The sequence below is a fragment of the Cydia fagiglandana genome, chromosome 3 (assembly GCF_963556715.1).
Source record: "Cydia fagiglandana chromosome 3, ilCydFagi1.1, whole genome shotgun sequence".
NCBI lineage: Eukaryota > Metazoa > Arthropoda > Insecta > Lepidoptera > Tortricidae > Cydia > Cydia fagiglandana.
Genome location: NC_085934.1, coordinates 9,020,381 through 9,044,642, shown reverse-complemented (window position 1 = coordinate 9,044,642; position 24,262 = coordinate 9,020,381). Strand labels below are relative to the sequence as shown.

The following is a 24,262-nucleotide window of genomic DNA, read 5'->3' as shown; positions in this document are numbered from 1 at the left end:
CTATTTTTTAACTTTTTTTTATTTTTAGATTTTTTCCTACGCTTACGCACAATAACCGAGCTGGATTCCAAATTTCATCCTTCTAGGTCATCTGGAAGTAGGTTAGGTTTAGGTACTTATATGTCAGTCCCAATAAAAAATGTTTTTTTTGTATGGGGACCCCCCCTATTTTTAAACTTTATTTTATTTTTAGATTTTTTCCTACGGTTACACACAATAACCGAGCTGGATTCCAAATTTCATCCTTCTAGGTCATCTGGAAGTAGGTTAGGTTTAGGTACTTATATGTCAGTCCCAATAAAAAATGGTTTTTTTGTATGGGGACCCCCCCTATTTTTTAACTTTATTTAATTTTTAGATTTTTTCCTACGGTTACACACAATAACCAAGCTGGATTCCAAATTTCATCCTTCTAGGTCATCTGGAAGTAGGTTAGGTTTAGGTACTATAAGTCATAAGTCAGTCTTAAAATTTACGAATTTTTGACCTTCATACCTTTATAACCGTTTGAGCTAGCTTCATGAAATTTGGGCTTCTAGATATCCTTATGGATATAATTAAACACACGTAGTTTTATGTGTTTACGTCAAAGATGTTTTGAGTTATAGAAGGGTCAAAAGTGGCACCAAGTGGTTCGTGTAATATTACACTCGGCGCTGGCTAGCCAGTTCCTTTGCTTGAACTTGGCTTGACACGCTGCCGCGTGTCTAGATACATATTTGTGAGCCATGATTGGCAGAGATTAAACTTGATGGTCTCATTCAATGTTATTGGAACACACATTGCAGTCCTGAATAGAACAGTAGCAACTTAACCTCTCATGAGTGTATGTCGAAAGCATGATATTAAATATTAAATAAATTTAAATTAAAAAAAATCCAACTACACTCTTTCTCAATTATTTTCCTTTTATTGAGAATACCTTACTAACTGTGAACTATTATATTATACCATAGCAAAGTATAAAATAAATGCCTCAGTAGGTAAACAAAATACAATAACAATCATTAATATTCTTGCTGTTGGGTCTACACCAATATCCTTGCAAATGAAAATAAATTATGGTTATTTATAATCGAAAACGAAACGTCAATACAAAACGTATATAATTTCATGGTGCCAATATTCTAGAAACATGAGAAATGTGTCCTAAATATACAAGCAGAAAGGAAACTCACAAACGGTTTTCACATATTTAATGATGGGTCCTACAATGATAAAGCTACTGCTCCCTATTTTTTACTGTATATGTTGTTCTTCGTACTAAAAATGCAATACTTTAGGGGTAACATGTAGTTTATTACAAATTAAATACCATTGATAGACCATTGATAACCATAAGACCAAATCCCAGAACAAAGATTGAGTAACCCTGAAGATTGAATAGAAAAACTTACAGGTTTTGTCTAGAGATGGCTGCAAACAGATTTAGAGCACTTATTTTGTCACAACAGGGTCAAAAATTATAAAAAATCGTAGTTAACTTCAATTTTATTTACGACAATCGACAAAGAAGTGACTGATCGATGACAATTTGACATTGTTCTACTCACTGACATACGAGAGTTAAATTATTGCCATATTAAAATATTTTTTGCGTAACGAGACTCAATGTAGACTATTCTTATAGAATGTCAAGCCATATTGGTCAGCAGAAAAAAGCGGTATTTTAAATAATGTGATTTCGCGCCTTTTTCTACTGATAAAGTTGTCTTTAGTTGACACAGGTAACCGACTGCCTCATTTACAACGCGCGTTAAAAAAGCGCGTGAATCCATTCACACCGCGCTAATTCGATTTAACGACCAACGCTTAAAGTCGTAAATCCAACAACGCTGGATAAAAAGCGCCATCGTGTGAATAAATACACAAGTATGTATCCATTTATGTAATTCAAACACTTTTTTGACGCGCGTTGTAAAAGCGCTCGTGTGAATGAAGGCCTACGACGAGAAGATGAGAGCCAAATGAGAGCTACGATCAGATCGACGCGAGCCAGAAGGTCGCCACAACACCTGTTTGATTACAACTAGTATGTAAATAAAAACAGCCAAGTAGAAAACGTAATTATAATTTTATTATTTACATCTTTATATGATTAAATATATATAAGAGGTACGCAACTTAACGGTTATTTAATAATCATCTCTAAACAAAAATATAGTGTGATAAAATTGATGATATAGACTGGGTTGCTATATTCAAGAATTAAAGCTAATGCAAGTGTATTGTTATGGACTCTGCGGGAGGTCGGAGGTGCTCTCCGTGGAGTCTACGGCGCCGTTGGGGATGGGCTCGGGCGTCGTTGACGGCGCTCTTGTACTTGATTGGGCCTGGCATTTGTTGCGTAGTTCAAACACTTGCGTTATAGCGTCGCGGAAGCACAGGAAATTGTAGTCTATTACACCTGCAAATTGAATGTATTGTACTATTAATAAAAAACGCTAACCGGAAATTGTATTATGCGGGTAACTCATGCAAGCAAATGCTTTGTAGCCACAGTAAATTCTCTGGACTGGTCCTAGAGCGCCTTAATTTAGAGCGCCCGACTGTCACCGTTAATCTAAAATTGGCAATTGAATAGTGTAAATGTAGCTAAATTAGTTGCATGTTAATTCCAATTATTTGATTGAGCTGAAACTTCACAAGTTCACATATATATGTACAATGGGTGTCAATGCATTATTATGGTACTGTCGAGCTGATCTGATGATGGACACAGGAGTTAGCTACAGGAAGTCTGTGATGAAACAATGCAAACTAACTTTGTTTTAGTTTGTTAGAATTATCTCGATGAAAAGTACAATCAACGATAAAAGCATGTATGAAAAATTATTTTTTTTTACAAAAATCTTATTTGTTGTTTAAATTATCAAATTGAAAAGACTAGGGCTAAGGCGTTTACGAAGCGCGTCCAGTGGCGGATTTGCAGTCTTTGCCGCCCTAGGCCCCAGGTCTTGTAGCCGCCCCTTTCTCAGCATCACCCATCATATTGACTACATTTACGTCAGGCAACGAAAAACCGAAAAAGTATAGAGGGAAATGCTTGGGACACATTTTTAACTTAGTAACTTTATTTGGACTCTTTAGGAGGTGAACATATCAAAAGTCCCCTTGAGCGGGGGTAGGGGAGTTTGGTTTGAAGGTCACATTTTTCGGTTTTCCGCTTATTAGGTATATCTCAGAAACTATACGTCCTTGTGATATCATCATGGGAACTTAGGTTTTGCGAAAAAAATAAGCAAATACTTACCTATTCCTTTTAGGTGACAGTTTTACCAATAGCATTGACTTTTGAGTAAGTAAGAAAAACATTTTTTTGCTATACCTATAAACACTCATATCATTTTTTTCCCCTTTTTTTGGCCTCCAGCGAATTCCAGAGAAGTTTAAAGGACAAATTAGAAGTTCTTTAGACCCAGTACTTTCAGAGATAAGAGGGGAGGGGAATGGTCATATTTTGCCTATTTTCTTGAATAACTGCTAAACTATTTATCCAAAAATTATGAAAACAATATATATATTTGAGATTCTTACAATGAGCTCCTTGATTTGATATGTAACACGATATAGTTTGAAAAACTTTAATTTTTAATTTTCTCATTTACCCCCCAAAAATGGCCTCCATATTTAAAATTCATTTATTTACGTTACACGTCCATCTTTGGGTCACAAACATACATATGTGTGCCAAATTTCAACTTAATTGGTCCAGTAGTTTCGGAGAAAATAGGCTGTGACAGACGGACAGCCAGACGCACGGGTGATCCTATAATGGTTCTGTTTTTTTCCTTTTGAGGTACGGAACCCTAAAAACGGGGCCCTCAAGATATCAAAAAACTTGTAGCTTGTAGCAAATTTTACCCGCTTTCATTTTGTGTAATGAGCATGTCGTTAGAACGCATAGTTTTCGAGATATGTATAAGCGAAAAACCGAAAAATGTGACCTTCAAACCCTTTTCTTCCCCCGGCTCAAGGACTACGGCCGGGGACTTTTGATATGTTCACCTCCTAGATAGTCCAAATAAAGTTAGGTACGAAGTCAAATTAAAATTGTGTTTCATGCATTTCCCTCTATAGGTACCTTTTTTTGAGAATTCGTTGACTGGCCTAATTTTGAGTTATTTTTTGTTATCATCAGCGAATTTTTTTGTCACAATTTGCCGCCCCTAATATTTTGCCGCCCTAGGCCCGGGCCTACTGTGCCTTATGGGAAATCCGCCACTGAGCGCGTCAGTAAACCGATTGAATAAGGTCCCATTTACTCGAGAGCTTTTCAAAGCGCGTTAAAAAAGCGTTTTAATCCCGCCAACTTCGATTTAACGACCAACGCTTAAAGTCGAAAATCCAACAACGCTTGATAAAAAGCGCCACCGCCATCACGTGAATTGCACATGTATCCATTTGTGTCATTCAATCGCTTTTTTAACGGGCGTTGAAAAAGCTCTCGTGTTAATGGGGCCTAATAAAGATTAGAATATATGTAAGTATGTAACACAGTGAAATACCTTGTTTTTGGAAGTTCTCTTCACGAAGAATACAGACGAGGGCAAGAAATTTGTTGACTTCTCTTAAGTAAAGCACAGTACCATTATTGAGTTTTATTAGACTTGAGCTTTGACTGTTGAAAGTGTTCACTTCCGTCTCATCTACCATCCTGGAACCAAAAGAACAATGTCAGTGAACGAATTATTTAATTACAATCGACATTTAGTGAATAGAATCAGGCGTTACTTTGCGGAAATCCATATTAATCAAAACCAAAATATGCATTACTCTGCTAATCCGCGAAAAGCAAAGCGCGCGATTTTTCGCGGATTAGCAAAGTAATATTTTGGTTTTGATTAAAATCATCAATATCTCTCCTGGTTGTGGGGAACATTTTTAGCCTCATCAAGGAAAATCGAAAAATGTAAGGGGCTTAATTATGTCTCTGGTCTCTGATACAATAAAATTGACATTAAAATATAGACCATAGCTTGACTTATATATACTTAGATATACCAAAGCACCCCTAATAGTGTAATAGTTGTCAAAAATGTGACGTTCCACGGGAAAAGGTACCTTATGAGGGTTTCTAGTTTCGGAGTTATGAAATGTTTTGTAAAGAGGTGAAAAAAAGCTCAATTTTTTTTTATTGTGTGATCTCAAACCTTAATGCGTAACGTTTGTTTACCTGTTTTTATTTTTGTTATAAGTTAGTTATAAGCCTAGTAACGTCGTCTCAGAGTTTAGTAAAAAGGTACCTTATGGAAAAAAGGTTGAAAATTTCCAAAAAAACTAGTCAATACGGGAAAAGAAGTTTGGTAGAGAACTGTATTAGTATTCTGCAAAACTAATTTGATAATTTCAGTTCTGGTTGGGGCGCCTAGCAAATATTATAACCGTACATCGACCGACATTATAAATCCAAGTAGCCTGCTATTATACTAAAGTTACTCTCGTCAAGTCTTTCTTAACTAGAATAATCTTCATTTGGTTTGGTCGCATGCAATAAATCAGCCATTGGTTTGCTGAAAAATGCCAATACCCGACGCATTACCTTATGGAATATCTAAGGTCATTCATTGAACCTCAATGCCTCTTGTCTTCAATGGCAACCAAAATATATTATTGATAAGAAATAGACGATTTATAACATCGTTACCCCAAAATATTATTAGTTTATCCTAACTGTTCCATCATCATCATGCCTCATCATGTAACTTAATCACAAGGTACCTTTTCATTACATACAAATTATTGGTCTTTTTTAAGATTATTATGACGAAGAACCAATTAAATTTGTGGCAGTTTAATGTAAATTAATATTTTCTATTCATAAAAGATAAAAGCTTCAATGTGATTGATGTTTTGTAGTGATGTATTATTAGATTTATTTCCATAAGGTACCTTTTCGTAAATGTATGGAGCAAATACTGTTATTGTTATGTAAGTTTAAAGTGGCATAAGGGGTTAAATATAGTATTTAGTTGGGGTTTTAGGATTTATTTCATTTGAATGACAGAATTTCTTTCATATGTGCTCAGAAAAATTGATTGTGTGTTACATTAAAAGTAAAAATATTCAATTTTCTGATTTTATATGAAAAAGTCAGAAAATACATTTTCACCTCTAAATCAGTATTGTTTTTTGCTTAAACTGTCTCTCAGTGTCGTTTTCTAATAGATAAAATTTAAATCTTGAGAGCTCATTGCAATCAATCGTGAAAATGAAATAAAACTTTATTTTCAACAGACTGGTTAGTATACACATAAATCAGTCGATATCAAAGGTTTCTATTTGCATTACAGAACAAGTCGCAACATTTTTTTAATCTCAGATATATAAGGTATTATTATTTGTAGTCAACTATGTAACTTACTTCAGGAACATAGTTTTTTAGGCGGCTAAACTTAAAACTTCTCTATCGTAAAGTTGCTCATTTCACAACATTATTTTCATTTTTTACATTGTTATCTCTGTAACTACGCAACTTAGGAGGTTGATCTTTTGTGTTATTGATAGCTTATTTATTGTAGATTACTGGGGTATGCATAACTCCATACCCGCCATAAGGTACCTTTGACCGTGGGACGTCACAAATAGATGTTGTTTCATGAATGTAAACTATTATAAATTATGACGTCGCAAGTACAATTTACGTCTCATAGACTACTTGTTTGGGGTTAGATTGATTTTAGTTATTATTCTTATCAATAATATTGTTACTCGCTTTTTTGAACTGCGAAACCAAAAATTTCATCTATCTGCTTGAATATGCAAGAGCGACAATAAAGATCACATAACGACACGCACAATAAAGACCATATATTAATTTAGAGATAACCAGATTCAAAACTGGCGAACATTTGCTATTTATATCATTAGAACAGATAAACGTGAATCATCCAACACTAATGATCAACCTTTGTACTTGACATATAATTTCGTCTGCACATAAATATTAGATGGACTATATTATATTGATAGGAATGTTACATTATATAATCCATATAGTTCATGCGGCGATGTTATAGACGGTCTTTTATGTAAAATATACACAAGAAGTGTGTTTACTTCCTTGTGCGCTTGTCTATTTGTACGCTCAACGGAATAGAGTAGAATCTTACCCGTATATACAGGAGATATCAATTACAACGTCAATCATATCACAGCACAGTTCATAGCTCTGCATGTCCACAGGAGAGCTATCTGTCGCTATGTAAATTTTAGATACCACATCAAATAGAAACGCCTTTTCTATTCCTGAGTTCTGAAATGAAAAATATTAGTTTATAGCACAAACAGCAACACTCCTAACTGTACATCTGTAGACCTTATTACAAAAGGCATAAGGTCCACCAATGTTAACAGTATGGGCGATGGTTTACATGGCCATAGAGAAATAAGTAAGCTTAGAGTGCTCACTCCATACATCTATACATTAGCTTCCTTGCTTTATATAATAAGTAGTACAAGAGGTATGGTCAAATATATTTTTAAACCTTGGTTAAAAGATAACCAAGACTACTAAGTAACTAGTAAGTCTAGTAACTAGCGAGTCTTATTAAAAATAAATTTTCGCAAAGCTTATTATATCTCTATAAATATTGAAGGCAATAATATACATATAAATGCAGTAACAAAATCCAATAGATCAGTGAAAAGTGAATTTGCACCAGCACTTAGATAAAACAGATAAGGGATGCATTCAAATAAACAAAGATATTGAAAAATTCACATAATTTGCTAATATAGATATTAAAGTCAAGTGATATAAGAAATAATAGACTCCTAAAACAGAGCTATACATACAGAGATGAGTATGTTGAGTAAATTTTCTAATGTTGGTAGTTGCGGTATTAACTTTTGGACAACTTTGCTGAACGCTTCAAAGATGGAATGGTCATAGATGGAGGTCAAATGGAATGACAAATGCACATGCTCTAGTCCTGCTTCTGCCAGGTCATCTGTCGCTCGCTGGTGGATGTCTCTCTGAGATTCCATCTTGTAGTCATCATTAAGACCATCAACCTGAAAATTTAAGTAAAAATTATTAATAAAAACTACCCTATATCTTTCTCTTCAGACCGGCTAGCACCACTTGCGTAGTCGCGCGCGATTCCAGACTTGAAGTCGCGCTAGATTAGGGTTGCCATAAGTCTGGGGGCTCAGACCGGGACATTTAACGAAAACCGGCCAAGTGCGAGTCGGACTCGCCTTCCAAGGGTTCCGTACATTACACAATTTTCAACAATGTATATGTTGATGTAAAACGTGAGTGAAATGTTTAAAAAAGACCCGTAAGGGACGATCAAAAACTAAGTAATAAGTCCGACGCACGCTTGACTGCATATTTCTAATAGGTTTTTCTGTCATCTATAGGTGGGTCATTCTAAGTTAAGAGGTAATTGCTTATATGAAAAAGTGGCACAACATAAATGTTAAAATTTTGATCTAATTATACAATATTTTTATTGAAACAACACTTTTATGTATATTTGTAAGCTAATCAGTCATTCTTTTAATTTATTACCATTTTAGAAGACACCAGGGGAGAGACCGTACTTTTTCTATGTAATAAAGAGAGTAGGGTCTCTCCCCTGATCTCTTTAAAAACAAACAAAATCGAAATTATGACCAGCCGTCTTACAAATTCGAGCAAATTAAAGTGTAATGATTCATTTAAACTAGAATTCATACCTACACTGTACATTTTGGAAAATTATGCGCCAGGGGAAAGACGCCAGGGGAGTGACTTTTTCATGTCAAATCAGATATAATTGTGAAAGTATTTATTGTAAATAATTAAAATAAAGTACTTATATAATCTATGCATAAACTATAGTAAATATACAAATACAATTAAGTATTAATATCAATAACTTTGAAATAAAACTGACCAGGGGAGATATCACTTTCATAAAACAACACTGTCAAGTAAAGAGGTCAATGATCAAAATGACTGACAATCAGAACCAAAAGATGACTGTAGCAGGGTTGGTCGTTAGTATTGAATGAAATGCATTGCTATTGGGATTAAAATGGCAATAATTAAAATTATAAACCCAATATTTTTACATTTACATAATGGCCAGGGTAGGAGACATAGAATTTGGGGGACAAAATTTAATATAATTATTTTTAATGAAAAAGAAAATTTTAAAGGATTTTATTAATAACATTACAATCAATATTTATTTTAATTTATGAAGTATACCAAATTTAACGGATTTATGGGAATTATATCTGTATAAAATTACTGATTTATTGAAAAACCTGCAAAGGGACAGGCCAGGGGAGGGGACTTTTGCATGTTTGAGGGGCAATTGTGACAAAACTAAATTAATTAATAAATTGAAATTGAGTGTCTATAGAGGAAATGCAATCTTTTAAGGGAAATTACCATAATTTATTTAAATTGTTTAAGAAAAGTATGGATATGTATCATGGACACCGTTAATACCTCTTAACTTAGAATGACCCAGGTAAGGAACTATTTAGTATTTTTTTTTAATTTTAGTAGTTTCGGAGATAAAGAGGGGAAGTGGTAATTTTTTGTCTATTTACTTAAATTACTTCTAAACTATTAATCTTAAAATTATTAATAAAATATATTTGAGATTCCCACAGCTCTATCACTTGATATATAACACCATATAGTTTGCAAAACTTTGTTTATTAAGTGTCTCATTTACCCCCCAATAAGTGGCCCCTATGTTTAAAATTCATTTTATTTACGTTACATGTCCGTCTTCGGGTTATAGATTGACATAATATATGTGTACCAAATTTCAACTTGACTGTCACAAATAATGTAGGTACCTAAATGAAAACGCGAGCGAAGCGAGCGCGAAATTTTTAAGAGATAATGGTAGGGTAGGTAGATTTTTAGGATTTCGTACTTCAAAAGGAAAAAAACGGAGCCCAAATAGGATCACTTTGTTGACCGTCCGGCCATCTGTCTGTCTCAATGCCCCCTACTAAATAACTATGATTTATAAACCGGGACAATTTGCTTATGGGCCGGGACACCGGGACATCATGCTTCAAACCAGGACATGTCCCGGCGTACCGGGACGTATGGCAACCCTACGCTAGATGTATAGACTCGCACGCAAAAACACAGGTTATGCTAGCAGGTCTGGTCTCAAACTATGTCCATACCAAATTTTATCTAAATTGGTTCAGCGTTTTAAGTGTGAGGTAACAGACAGACAGACATTCATAATATGAGTAGGGATTTACTAAATTCAGTCTTAGCTTTTGAAATTATTGATGATGTACAAAAAAAGGATATTTAATATAAATTGCGTCAATCTTCATAACAAACCTATCACACACATGTTTTACCCTGTGTAAATTAGAGTACTTAAATAGAGACTGTGTATAAACTGATATAGAAGTTAGTATTCATTTTCTATACACTGGTATCTGGTATTATTAAAACTTAATAATGAGAAATCCATTAAATCATGCACTAGACAGCTTCAATACTGACTTATGGCAGCGATTCTAGATTTATAATAATTAATTAATTTGTTATTGAATCATATGATGATAACCCAGTACCAAGCTGGAGACATGAGTACTAAATTTTATAAACACAATACATTGTAAGTAAAATATTGGTTGTACATAGGTACTTACTTTGTGGATAAACACTTCAAACTTAATGTTACTATTGACTCTATATGCTTTTGTGACTGTAAGCTGCAACTTATTTAAAGCATCTCCATAGTCATCCTGGAAGATAAATAAAAATTATTTTTTTTAAATATTAGGGTAATTAGCCAGTAACTGGCCACTGTTAGTAATGAGCCACCAGATGAATTCTATTCACCTATAAACAGAATTCATTTTAGTATAAGGTTTCAATAACTGGCCAGCCTTCAATAACTAGCCGAGCTATACTAAAATGAATTCTGTTTATAGGTGAATAGTATTAATTTTTAGTTTAGGGCGGCCAGTTACTAGCGAATTCGCCTATAAACATGATTCTAACAAGAATTACAAATTAAAAATGTAGTCCACTCATTCAATCAATATGTTAGCATGGTCACTAGATTCACTTGTGGGTTCTAATCCAATAAACATGATTATTAATGTTACAAGCCAAGTTAATAAGCTGTTTAACAAACTAACACTAGAGTCAGACACTACAGAAACTCCATTGCTATATTAGTTAAAAGTTGATCTCTAGTTCTAGGGCTAAAAACAAAAAAGAATAATTATTGGATTCAAAACTCACCTGTGCATCAATAACAAATACGAGGGCCCCACATCCACCAAATATAGTATCAGAATCAAAAGTGGGATCAAAAAAATCAATTTGTCCCGGAAAGTCCCAAATTTGAAACTGAACAAAGCTGCTGTTATTTATGTCATCTTTCACTATTTTGTTCGTGGATTCCAAAAACAATGTTTCGTTAGGGGACATTTTGTGAAAAACTACTTTCTGGATCGATGATTTCCCTGACCTATAACAATTAAACAAGAAATGAGATGAGTTTTATTTTACAACATCGTGTTGTATATTATTTTAGAAACAAATATACCTTCTCAAACCCATGAGTAAAATCCGTGGCTTATGATCCTCTTGTAATGACGTGTTGTCTCCTTCCCCATTCTGTTCGAAAGGCCCGTAACTAAAGTCCTTAGGAAATGATCCCACATCGTAACCACTAGGCTCATCTTGATAACTCTAAATTATAAAAAAAAAGGTAACACATAAAGTGATAGTATGAATATGCTTATTGCTTGATAAACGCAAGTACTTCCCAAAAATCTGTAAACTTACCATGATGACGGATATCGTAAGACATGTATTGTAATACTATATAAATTATGTATTAACACATTTTAAGATGTAATTGCAGATATTGTACACAATCAACTAATAAAAAAGAAAAACAAAAAGGAAGATATTGCGATTCGACCAAACTCATCAAAGTCCTTTCAGCTAGACATGATATGACAGAAGTGGGTTGGACATAGACAGCTGACATTAGAGGCGTTTTCTACGTTTCTTTTTACGCAATACTTTAATCATAATCGTAATCATTACATAGTTTACCGTCATCGATTTAAATACGATAGATCTGATCATTACTTTTTACCCGGTCGCTGCCGATTTTTTATTATTGAGACCGCGTAGGTGGGCAAGATGGCAGACCCATGGACTTATAAGATGGACTGCACTGTCACTTTTTTTGCCATACTAAATTGAACTTTATCACCGAGCTAGAAAGACGTTCGTACCAGACTAGAGAAAACGGTCCACTTGAGATAGCAAAGGTGGGTCGCGGTGTCTCACTCGCACGTGTTGCCAATGTTAAAAATATACCATTGTGGTAGTATTTATATCAATATACTACTCAAATTAAATAACTTCTTATATTATTTAAATGCTATATTCAGAGTAAGGTTCTGATATCTTTTAAGAAATTTGTAAATAAGTATGATGTCAATATTATTACCTGATTTACCCAAGCATGTGGACAACAAAAAAAAACCTTTTATTTTGGTGTGGTAGATATTGTAGAAACTTTGAATGTTAATTGGTATCCCTATCGTCATGACATGTTATCAAAACACGTGATTGCAAAATTTCGTAAAAATGGTGAATAAATGTTGCGTTAAAGGTTGTGGGAGTGAAAGAATTTCTAATTGTGGAATATTGTTTCACCAGGAAGCCACAATTATTACATTTTGCGATAAAAATACAAGACAACATTGTCAAACTCATTAGGGTGACTATGATGTCGGCACGATGAGAATCAGTGTTACACAATTTTTATTAGGTACTTAAGTAAGTTTATATAAATAGGTATGTATTTATTTCGGCATGTTTAAATTGGTGAAATGAGAGCCAATACAGAATAAATAATTGCCAAAATTGAAATCCAAAGTCCTTAAACATTACAGACACATTTATGCATTGTTATAATAATAATAAACACATAAATAATAAAAGAAAAATAGAACTTTATCGTAATTTACTGACTTTTGGGACGATACCAGAAACGTTACTGGGAATTTACCTTCTTTGGAAAATTTACTAAGAACGGCACATCACTAATTTCTTTACATTTCACGACTCTTCTCTTTTCGCACAGGTGGCCTAGCACCGTGAACACCGAAGTTCGCAAATTACGGGCATCTTTCTCTTTTACTCCTATAAAAGAGTAATTACAGTAACAGAGAACGATGCTCGCAATTTGCAAACTTCGATGTCTATGGTCCAGTGACAAGCGTCCTAGTTAAAAACGATAGCAAGCGGGCGTAGCGGACCCACGCGACCCTCAGGCAGTTACGAATTTGCCCTAAGACCGAGTTGGCCCGGGCCTAGGGCGGCCAGATATTTTGGGCGGCAGTCTATATGATGGGTGCTGAGAAAGGGGGGGCGGCTAGAGCTTGCTATGTAGGGCTTGGGGACTAACGCTACGTCTTACGTAGGCGAACAACGCGCGAACGCGGCGCGGCGCGGCGCGGCGAAAGCGGCCGCCGCCGCGCCGCGCCGCGCCGCGCCGCCTGACATTCGCGTGCAAATCGCGCCGCACCGCGTTCGCAACGAGATCGCTTACGTAGGACACTTCTATGGGCATCAAAGGATTGATTTCGCCGCGCCGCGCCGCGCCGCGTTCGCGCGTTGTTCGCCTACGTAAGACGTAGCGTAAGGCGGCAAAGACTGTATGTAATTCCTCCACTGTCCTGAGAGCCGACCCCGTTGCGTCTTTGTCGCACTTGTAAATTCGTACGTAAGTGTGACAGAGAGGCAACACGTTGAACATGGTTCACAGTAGACCCTCTGGTTCTGTCAGCATATTTGTCTCTCTATCTCTCTCACTCATACCTGTGTTCTTGACAGACGTTACGGCGGACCACCTTCCTGACGATCGACCATGTTCGTGGTCCAGTACCTACGCCTACTAGTAACAGCTTTTCTTCTTCACTTGGTCCCTCAATACTGAGGATCGTGACATCATATCCTTCTGTTGAAGACCAGGTTCCTCCATAGGGTTCTCTTCCTCGCCAAGCGCATGGCCTCGTGCAGTTTTAATTGCATAGGTGCCGTAATGTGAACACACCATTTAGAACAACTAAATTAAGTACCTAAGGTTGTGTGAAGCGTTTTACAGAAGAGAAAAAACTATATCCATCCCTTTTTAGGCGAAAAGACAGTATGATTTCTATTACTAATATAACTATGCACGATTAAGAAAAAATCCTGGTCAAACTATATATTTAAATGTTATCCTAATATCCCACATACATAAGACGTATGGTCACCCTAATTAGAAAGAGATACAACGGCCCACCTTGACTATCTCATGTGGACACACTTTTTGGCCAATGTCCGCCATCCAGTTATGTTTAATGTCCATGGGCAGACCATCTTGTGGCGGGAATCGGAAACATGTGCACATGTACATTGCCCAAGGCAGGCCTATGGAACTCTCCGCGCGGGCTCGGATTTATACCTACGATTCTGCTCCCGTTCACTTCACGGTAGAAAAGCAAGCCAAAGAGCATATAATCACTACGTTTTAAGAGTCGGCACTCTCGAACAATCCTTGAACCGAATTATGAACGTACAACATATGCTAACACATACTATTACTTATTCTGTGCTAACACACCAAATACAGGCTTAAAGATCTCGCATCCAGTCCATAATTGTTAAAAAAAACCACACACAATACTACCAACACCAAAAAAAAACAACGCTAGGGCTCGACACTTCCAGTACCTACTGTTTATCGATATCGATAAATGTGCGATACGTGCTGCTGTATTTACCTACTGTACTACTGTAACACTACATTTTGAGAATCACGTGGATTAATAAAATAAAAGAACATTATATAAACAATTTTATTTTACATGATAAAAATAACATAGTTTATTATTCAAGTAGGCATATTACAATATGCTGAATTCGCGCGCATTCTTTTTTAATCTTGTCTCTTTTTATTGAAGGCACTGAATGAAGAATGATTTCCACAAATGAACTTGTTTCCATTCAGCTTTTGAATAGGTAAATAACTCAGCTTTGCCCATAATCGACATCTGAAATAAAGAGATTATCGATAAATTGGTCGTACACTATTCGTGTCATAGGTTACTTAGTTTTTTACTTAAAAAGACTTTATTCACAAAATATTTTCCTTTTAATCATGGATTGTACACGACTAAAACTAATTCAAACTAATTAAATTAGTAACTGTTAACGACTCGAGGTAAAAAATGAAAATATTGCATACAAACATCAGTTTACCGACCTGTTCGGATCAAGTGGAAATCTGGCCAAAAACACGTCAGTAGTTAGTCTTCTTAAGTTCTTACACACCCACTACAAACTTCACATTTCCTTAAAGATTTGGCCCCCATTTAAATAACAGCTAAAGTTATTTTACCAAAATTACAATAAAAAATAACCACGTATTTCCACGTTCACGACAATTCAAATGACGTTTGACGTTTTACTACCAATCATACCAACCTAAAGAAAAGTAAGTACACTCGGCGTCAAAAAAATCGCACCTCGCCAAAAATTCGTTTCAAGCAAATATAGCTCTTATCTACTGCATTGTACCCTGTCAATATTGGTATCATTTGAAAGCGCAATTAATGAACTTTAAAAAGATAAATCGTTATCATCTGTCAAAACAACCATCGCCGAACATAGGCGTTTTGTTTAAAAAAGGGCCGAGATCCAATTTTAAACGGTCCGTTGTTGTGAAATCCGGGACGGGTATAAAATGGAGGGTAAAGGTTAGTTATGGTTTATTCGCTCTCCAGAGGTCACTGAGGTTACTAATGAACCGTTTCAGCAAGAAAAAATCCTTGGACATGGATACCAGACCAGAAGAAGCAGCTCAAGAGGTGGCACTGCTGCAAACAAGACTATGGCAAGTATGGCAGTAAGAAGTCGCTGAAAGATTTAACATAAGCGGTTTCCGAGTCCGTCGAGTCTTGCTGGGGTTCCAGATAACTGGTGGTTACATCAGGAGGCCTGGACCTGGAAGACAACACTGCTCTTCCGCTAGAGACAACCGGTACATTGTATCGAACTCTTTGCAGAACCGTTTCTCCGAGGCTGTTGAGCTGCAGCAGCAGCTTCAAGCAGCTCAAAAAACAGCAGTAAGCATCTCTACGATCGGAAGAAAGCCGGAAGAGAAGAGGATGTTGCCCCGTAGAGCTGCTACAGGCCCCCAATTAAAGCAATAGCATCGACTAGCCAGGAGGCAATTTTGCCGACTGCACGAAGATTGGACGTTTGAACAATAGAGGAATGTTCTCTTTTCCAACGAGACGAGGGTGTGCCTTTACACTAACGACAGGTGCAGGGGGGTGTATAGGAGGCAGGGAGAGCAATTTACGCAAGCCTGCACTGAAGAAACCGTCTGCTAAGGGGAGGGATCTCGCATGTTCTGGGGCGGCATTTCGATCGACGAGTAAACTGATCTCCTGTGCATTTCCCCCACTGAAGGTGGTCACAGCCAGGGATCCCTGACTGCTCGGCGTTACATAACGGTGTTCTTGGAGAAGCATGTGATCCCATATGATGGTTTTGTTGGACCCAACTTCCAGTTTATGCATGACAACGCCCGCAGTCACACTGCGTTGTTTGTGTGAGACTAACTGTGGAAGGTTGGGATCACCGTTATGGAGTGGCCAGCAAGGAGCCCTGACCTGAACCCAATCGAACATCACTAGGATCAGCTAAACCGGCGGGTTCGGTCGCCTGATCCTGCTCCTGCCACTCTCGACAGGCTTCAAAATGCCATTATTGAGGAGTTGAACAACTTTCCTCAAAAACGTATCGTGGCACTCATGACAGACATGACTGATCACATGGAAGCTACTCGGAGGGCAAGAGGAGGCAGCACTAGGCTTTTAAGTTTAGTTTTATGTTTGTTTTTTCTGTATCTGTTGATTTTGTAGTGATTTTATTCGTTGCAATTTTAACTCTGAATACACGTCGATTCGTTTTTCCTGAAAATTTTCTTTTTGTATGGGGTAGATCGTCCATTTTATGACATTTTCCAATAGAGGATTTCATAACCTGGTAGTTTGCTGGTAGGTTCAAGGTCGACCCGCTGCCTGCGGCGGCGCAAACGGATACAGTGATCTCGGGAACGGAAGGCTCAGTTCGGTTTACCCCCCAGGATGTTAAAAAAGCAGTTGCACAAATGACAAGGGGTAAATCGCCTGGGCATGATGGACTTAGTTTGGAACACGTGCAGTATGCTGGCGATGTTATTTATGGCAAATTATGTGCGTTATACTGCATGTGCGTCAAACATACCTATTTACCGCCTGAGATGATGAAGACCGTTGTGGTGCCAGTTGCTAAAAACAAAACGGGTAACCTGGGATCTGCCAGCAATTATAGGCCTATTTCATTGGGTACAATACTGGGCAAAATTCTGGAGCGACTTATACAGCCTGCACTGGTGAGTAATTTAGATATCAATGATGCACAGTTTGGTTTTCGTACCGGGCTCTCAACAGACGCGGCGATTTTAAGCCTAAAACACAGTGTGAATTACTACGTGGACCGGGAAACATCTGTTTATGCGTGTTTCCTGGACCTAAGTAAAGCATTTGATCTGGTGAATTATAATATTCTCTGGAACAAATTGCTCGACACTAAGGTACCTAAACCTATCGTCGGGCTGTTGAGATACTGGTACGGGAACCAAACTAACTGCGTTAGGTGGGGCGACGCGACGTCTAGTGACTATAGACTAGACTGCGGTGTACGTCAGGGTGGTTTGACCTCTCCGGACCTCTTTAACCTCTATGTGAATGAGCTGATAGTCGAACTGAGCAGCGCCAGGATCGGCTGTCATATCGGGGATGTTTGTCTAAACAATCTCAGCTATGCGGACGATATGGTGCTGCTGAGCCCGTCTATCAGTGGTCTTCAGACGCTACTCTCGATCTGTGAACGGTATGCGGCGGCTCATGGTCTAAAATATAACGTTCAGAAGACCGAGATGATGGTCTTTAGGGCTGGCAGAGGTCCGGACAGGATACCTAAACTAGTTCTGAATGGCTCACCGGTGCAGGTAGTGAATAAGTTTAAATACCTTGGACACGTCTTGTGCAGTGACTTAAAAGATGACCTTGACATGGAACGAGAAAGACGAGCTCTGTCCATCAGGTGTAACATGCTCGCGCGCAAATTTGCGAGGTGTACAAATGATGTCAAAGTGACTCTGTTCAGAGCATTTTGTCAGTGTTTGTATACCTGTCAACTTTGGGTTAACTTCAGTAGAAAAGCATTTTCAACTCTGCGGGTTCAATACAATGACGCTTTCCGCATTCTACTGAGGTTACCCAGGTTTTGTAGTGCATCGAGCATGTTCGCAGAGGCAGGGGTGCCCGACTTCTTCGCCATCATCAGAAGTAGGATAGCAGGTTTCTGGGAGAGATTGAGAAACTCAGACAATCTAATACTTAAGACCGTCTCCGAGAGCCTGTACAGCCCCATTTTCCGATACTGGTCATCCGTTCACCACTGCGAGAACAAAAAGTGACAGTACCTAGAGTACAATATTGTAAATTAATATAAAAGTAATATAAGACTAGTCATGTGGCGACTGAAGCAACTCTTAGTTTAAGTTTTTAGTTTATATTAAGTTTAGCATAATTTTTATATGGACATGTGTCTGAAATAAAGTGATTTTATTTTATTTTTTTATTTATAACCTTTCAAATAAGGCCCCATAGTTTTATCTTGCCTTATATAATATAAGGTTTAAAACCGCTTGAAAGCAAAAAGTTAAGATGTGCGATTTTTTTGATGCTGAGTGTATAATACGTCTATGTCTATGTTAAATAAAAAAAAGCAACTATGGTATGTGCCACCAAAATGCAACAGCAGTCATTTTAATGGGGTTGGCAACTGTCAAAGGTTTGCATAGATGGCGCCATCATAGCTTGCCCCTTTTTCTATGAGATTTGGCTCAAAGGGCTGGCATCCAGGGTATTAAAAAGACAAAAATTTGACATAATTCTAGGGATTGATATGACGGGGCCAAGGCCCCTACCTTTTTTGTTCTCTTTGACGGCGCAGCAACTAGTATCATTTCTCTCTCCTCGCTCTTTTAAAATGCCATTTGTCAAAAAAGGACAACCATACTGTTGACAAGGTGAACTTCAAATCAAGTGTTGCCTTTTTTGATGCATCCAGGCTGTGTATGTGTGCGTAAAAACGTGTATGTGTGCTCTTTTAGGGATGTGAAAAGTCGATTTTAATCATGTTATATATCGATAAATGCTACACAGTGGAACGAAATAGCAATTAATTGAAGCTTCAATATCTTTGTTAAACATATACATAATTGAAATGCTAATGAATAATAAATATATTAGAATATAATAAAATATTTCAATTATTGCGGAACACATATCTTAGTAGGTGTTTATGTATTTTAATTAAATATCTGAACTTTCCCTTGGTTCCCTGCTGGGGCGTGACGATAAAATTGTGATCTGATAACCACAATAAAGAATAAAAGCGTTTTTGTTCATTTTAGATATCGTCAAACCTTTGAAGTAAAATTAAAATTGTAAGAAATGTCGATAGTTTATCGATATGACTTTATCGACATGGCTACAGCAAGGTGGTGTTAAATTGTTAATCGTACACTAAACAAAAGTGGCAACAGTGACAGCTCGCTGAGACCCCGTCTCTATATATTATGTCTATGGACGGGGCAAGCTATCATTGGCGCCATCTGCTAAAAACTTCCACCGGCCAACCCCATTCGATAAGATTATTTCTATGCCTCAATGTTGGTAACAAGTACGTTCTTAATTTATCAAAGTATGGGGTGTCGATCGATGGGCTGAAGCAAGCCAGTTGGTTTGGTTGCTACACGCGCTCACGCACGCACGTCACCGCGCGCCGCACTGACAATTTTTAGGGTTCCGTACCCAAAGGGTAAAACGGGACCCTATTACTAAGACTTCGCTGTCCGTCCGTCCGTCCGTCTGTCTGTCACCAGGCTGTATCTCACGAACCGTGATAGCTATAGACAGTTGAAATTTTCACAGATGATGTATTTCTGTTGCCGCTATATTAACAACAAATACTAAAAACAGAATAAAATAAAGATTTAAATGGGGCTCCCATACAACAAACGTGATTTTTGACCAAAGTTAAGCAACGTCGGGAGTGGTCAGTACTTGAATGGGTGACCGTTTTTTTTTTGCTTTTCTTTTTGTTTTTTTTTTTGCATTATGGTACGGAACCCTTCGTGCGCGAGTCCGACTCGCACTTGCCCGGATTTTTACGATAGTTACAAGCTACAGGCAGTGGCGAAGCTAGGGGGGGGCGCTCCGCCCCGGGTGTCACCCATTTAGGGGTGACACCCGACCGTGAACATCAGTAGTTTACAAAAATTCGTAAAATCATGTAAAACGAAAGCGAAGGAGTAAATCCTGAGCTATTTAACATAAATTACAATTACCTACTCTTTTTAAATATATTTTAAAATTTTGATTGAATTTTGGGGTGACACCCACAATTTCCGCACCGGGTGCCACCCATGCTAGCTACGCCACTGGCTACAGGTACTATTTAATTAAACATGTAATGTTTATTACGACAAATGTACCTATAGTTAGATATCTATTTGAAATAGGTAGCTAACTTGGTATATAAATGTTCATTTTATCGACAGTAAAGTAAGATCTTAATTTTACACCGGAAAATAGGTAGGTACTCATTTATTATGCTCTGGTTATCTTATAATGAATTGCCTGTAATCATGGGTTCTCTATTATTTTTCTTTATTGTGCATCTATTACTGTAAAAGCCCGAAGTATGGCAAAACCTAGGATTTACCGGTAAATCCTAGGTTTTACCGATGCCGATCGGTAAAAGCCCGAAATGTTAAATCTTACTAGTTTACTTCGGGCTTTTACCAACACCGATTAGGTAAATCCTAGGTCTTACCACGGCGACCGGTAAAGTTTGAACCATGCACTGATTCTCAACCCCTCCCGCTCAAACCCCGTACGCACCGCATGTGCCGTTAAGTGGGTTAGGTTAGGTTTGAACTGCGATCCTCACAGAACCGAACAAAAGTGGGTTAGGTTAGGTTAGAACTGCGAGCCTTACAGAAACGAAATGTAACTAGAAAAGTGGGTGGTTTTACCTCCTTTTCTACATAGTGCACCATCTACCATAATCTTTCATCGGGCCCCATAGAACTCGGTTTTTTTTTCTTAAAAATTATCATCTAATAATCTCAAGAATCAGTGCATGATTCAAACTTTACCGGTCGCCGTGGTAAGACCTAGGATTTACCATATCGGCGTTGGTAAAAGCCCGAAGTAAACTAGTAAGATTTATCATTTCGGGCTTTTACCGATCGGCATCGGTAAAAACTAGGATTTACCGGTAAAACCTAGGTTTTGCCGTACTTCGGGCTTTTACAGTAACACATATAACAATAAGTTTAAATATTCTATAAGTCCGGTAGTACCACGGAAGCGAAGAACTACAGACCCATCACATGCTTGCCTACACTCAACAAGCTCCTTACATCCATTTTGAGAGCAAAAATCAACGCGCACATTGTCGCAAACAATATTTTGGCCTTGCTCAAAATGGATGTAGGGTTGGGTCCCGTGGTACTAAAGAGCTCCTCCTCATAGACATGACCATCTGCCAACAAATCCGGCGGACCAAGGGGGCCCTCTCAGCCGCTTGGATTGACTACAAGAAGGCCTATGATTTGGTGCCTCATTAATGGTTGGGGAGGGTCTTATTAGAGCTGTACAAAGTTGATGCAGCTTTGAGAGCCTTCCTAAGCGCGTGTATGGGGCAGTGGACCATAGTCCTTTGTCAACCAGGAGGCGGGGATGACCGACCTGGCCCACAGGATTTTATAAGGATTGAGCGAGGAATCTTTCAGGGCGACAGTCTGTTAAGGAGCGCTTTTTCAGTCGGCTCACAAAAGTCCTTAACAGTCTTGTCAGGAGGCAACAAAGTGCGCGCCTTCATCGCCTGGATAATGCCCCTCCTCACATACTCCTTTGGCATACTAAGGTGGACTCAGACCGAGCTGGACGCCCTGGATCGGAGGATCCGATCACTGCTCACCACACATCGCATGCTATATCCACGCTCGTCGGTTATGAGATTGTACATCCCACGGAAGTGTGGAGGCCGAGGCTTCCTAAACGCCAAGGATCTCCACAACCGCGAGGTGTACAATCTCAGGAATTATTTCCTTAACAACGAGTGTGGGATGCATCGTGATGTGGTGGCAGTAGACAGCAGGAACCTCACGCCCCTCTCCTTGGCAAACGAGAACTGGCGCAAACCTGTGGTACTAAGTACTGCGGATCGCAAGGCGGCATGGGAGAGTAAGGTGCCACACGGGCGGTTCTACAAGGCCCTCACGGGACCCGATGTGGACCTGTTCGCGTCCGAGAAACCGAGGGTTTTGCCTGTGCAATTGCGGACGAAGTGATGATGACGAACAACTATCGGAAATATATCCTGAAGAGTCACTCAGGCATATCATTTCCGGTTGTTCTCATCTTGCTAACGGTGAGTACTTGCACAGACAATCTCGTAGCCAGGATTATTCACCAGCAACTTAATTGCTCTTCTATACGGCCTTGTGGACCGCGAAGTACCATACTACAAGTACTTACCTGCGCCTGTTCTCGAGAATGGTCGTGCCACGCTCTATTGGGATCGATCTAGCACCACTGACAGGACTATTGTAGCCAATAAGCCACATCGTGATAACTGATAATAGATCGATCGCAACGTCGTCGGGCCGTGCTCGTTGACATCACCATCCCCCATAATGAGAATCTCGTGAAAGCCGAGAAGGACAAGTCCAGTAAGTACCTAGACTTGGCTCACGAGATAACCGCTATGTGGCCTATGTGGGATGTTGATTCGACGATCATTGTCCCGATAGTCGTTTCAGTGAACGGTCTAATAGCGAAGAGTCTCGACCAACATCTTGAGAGACTCTCGCTAGGTGGTTGGATCAAGGGTCAGATGCAGAAGGCGGTGATCTTGGACACGGCGCGGATAGTCCGCCGGTTCCTCTCTCTGCGGCCCTGACCACCGGCAGCTTGGGCCCTGCCCCGCTGCTGGCGGCACCCTAGGTTAGGTTTTTTATAATGTGTTTATACTTATTTTTTATTGTTTTTTATGTGTTTTTGTATTTTACTTTTATATTCATGTTATAAATGACCTAGCCTAAGAAGAAAAATAAATAAATGAAAAGTTTAAATATAATTAAATTACATACAAATTATCAAAATCCGTGAATTAAAAAAGTTGGGTACTATAATACAAATTGCAACTCGATGACGGCTTAAAACGTTTAGGAGTCATTTTATCACGTGATGATAAAGAAGCTTGCACGATGGGTGTGCGCAATGGGCGCGAGCAGCCGGCACGCAGCGCGTCTGCGCTCGCGGACGGCTGGGGAGGTTTCAACCGTAACTCATGGCGCACACGCAATCGCTCTTGTGCTTGCACCTTTGCCACGGCCTTCTGCAATCCTGCTATGCTGTCCGTACATGCCGGCAACTTGTCCAATGTATTCGACACTTCCCCTATCTCCGCCGTATCTGTGTCCACGATCTCCTTATGATCCAACACCATGCCAATATTCAGTTTCAAATTTGTAGTACCGTCTCTAAACAACAAATATATCGATGCTTGGTCTAAGACGCGTAGAGAAAAATTTTCATTTATTTTCAATGCTTTCATTTTAATCTGAAACGGCTTGAATGATTGTGATTGCGTTACCTTCTGACGCTTCTCTTTCAGAAAGTTTTCGAACTCTATGGCTAACATTTCCTCATTATCTGGTCGCTTAGCGTCTGCTTGTTTGTCACCCATTGCTAGGATAGTGGGATCTTTATATGGCATTTGGGTATCTATCATAACTTGCTGCAGGACTGGGGGATCGTTCAGGGTGTGCCACTTCCAATGAGACACGGGGCCTATGGTTCGATCGAGAACTACTCCTTCGGTCTGGTTATACTTTAACCTGAAATCAGTCTGGTATCGGTATAGTCACCATCAGATATATCGGAGCGGCCAAGGTGCTCACAAATATCTGAACACCGCCTCTATCGTTAAGGCGTTAGAGTGGATGTTCAGATATTGTTGAGTAGGTACATCGGCCGCTCCGATACCTATAGGTATATGATGGTGACTGTACGTTGTTCTTATGTTTTTAGATTACCTATGTTCATAAAATATAAGGTACAGCAA

At 38.5% G+C, this 24,262-nt stretch overlaps 2 protein-coding genes across 2 annotated transcripts in view; both read right to left on the bottom strand.

Annotated features, from left to right (window-relative positions):
- Positions 1–2,055: 2,055 nt before the first annotated feature.
- LOC134679968 (ras-related GTP-binding protein C) lies at positions 2,056–11,958 on the bottom strand. The gene is made up of 8 exons (XM_063538922.1): positions 11,783–11,958; positions 11,541–11,686; positions 11,234–11,462; positions 10,633–10,728; positions 7,798–8,016; positions 7,113–7,255; positions 4,509–4,657; positions 2,056–2,407 (listed from the first exon to the last, which is right to left on the bottom strand). Exons 1-8 carry the CDS (start codon positions 11,783–11,785, stop codon positions 2,232–2,234), a joined length of 1,161 nt encoding a protein of 386 aa, XP_063394992.1. The 5' UTR covers positions 11,786–11,958; the 3' UTR covers positions 2,056–2,231.
- Positions 11,959–23,303: 11,345 nt separating this feature from the next.
- Positions 23,304–24,262, bottom strand: part of LOC134680436 (trichohyalin-like) — a 34,858-nt gene continuing 33,899 nt past the window's right edge. Inside the window, exon 8 of the mRNA XM_063539568.1 lies at positions 23,304–24,035. Within this exon, the coding sequence (XP_063395638.1) occupies positions 23,306–24,035 (730 nt within the window). The 3' untranslated portion in view covers positions 23,304–23,305. The remainder of the gene's footprint in view (positions 24,036–24,262) is intronic.

What these genes read in the sequence shown, in the direction of transcription:
- LOC134679968 (XM_063538922.1), bottom strand. An exon ending in GATATCTCCTGTATATACGG is followed by an intron (nt 4,658 to 7,112) that starts GTAAGATTCTAC and finishes TTTTGGTTCCAG; the next exon opens with GATGGTAGATGAGACGGAAG. An exon ending in AGAGAACTTCCAAAAACAAG is followed by an intron (nt 2,408 to 4,508) that starts GTATTTCACTGT and finishes TTCAATTTGCAG; the next exon opens with GTGTAATAGACTACAATTTC.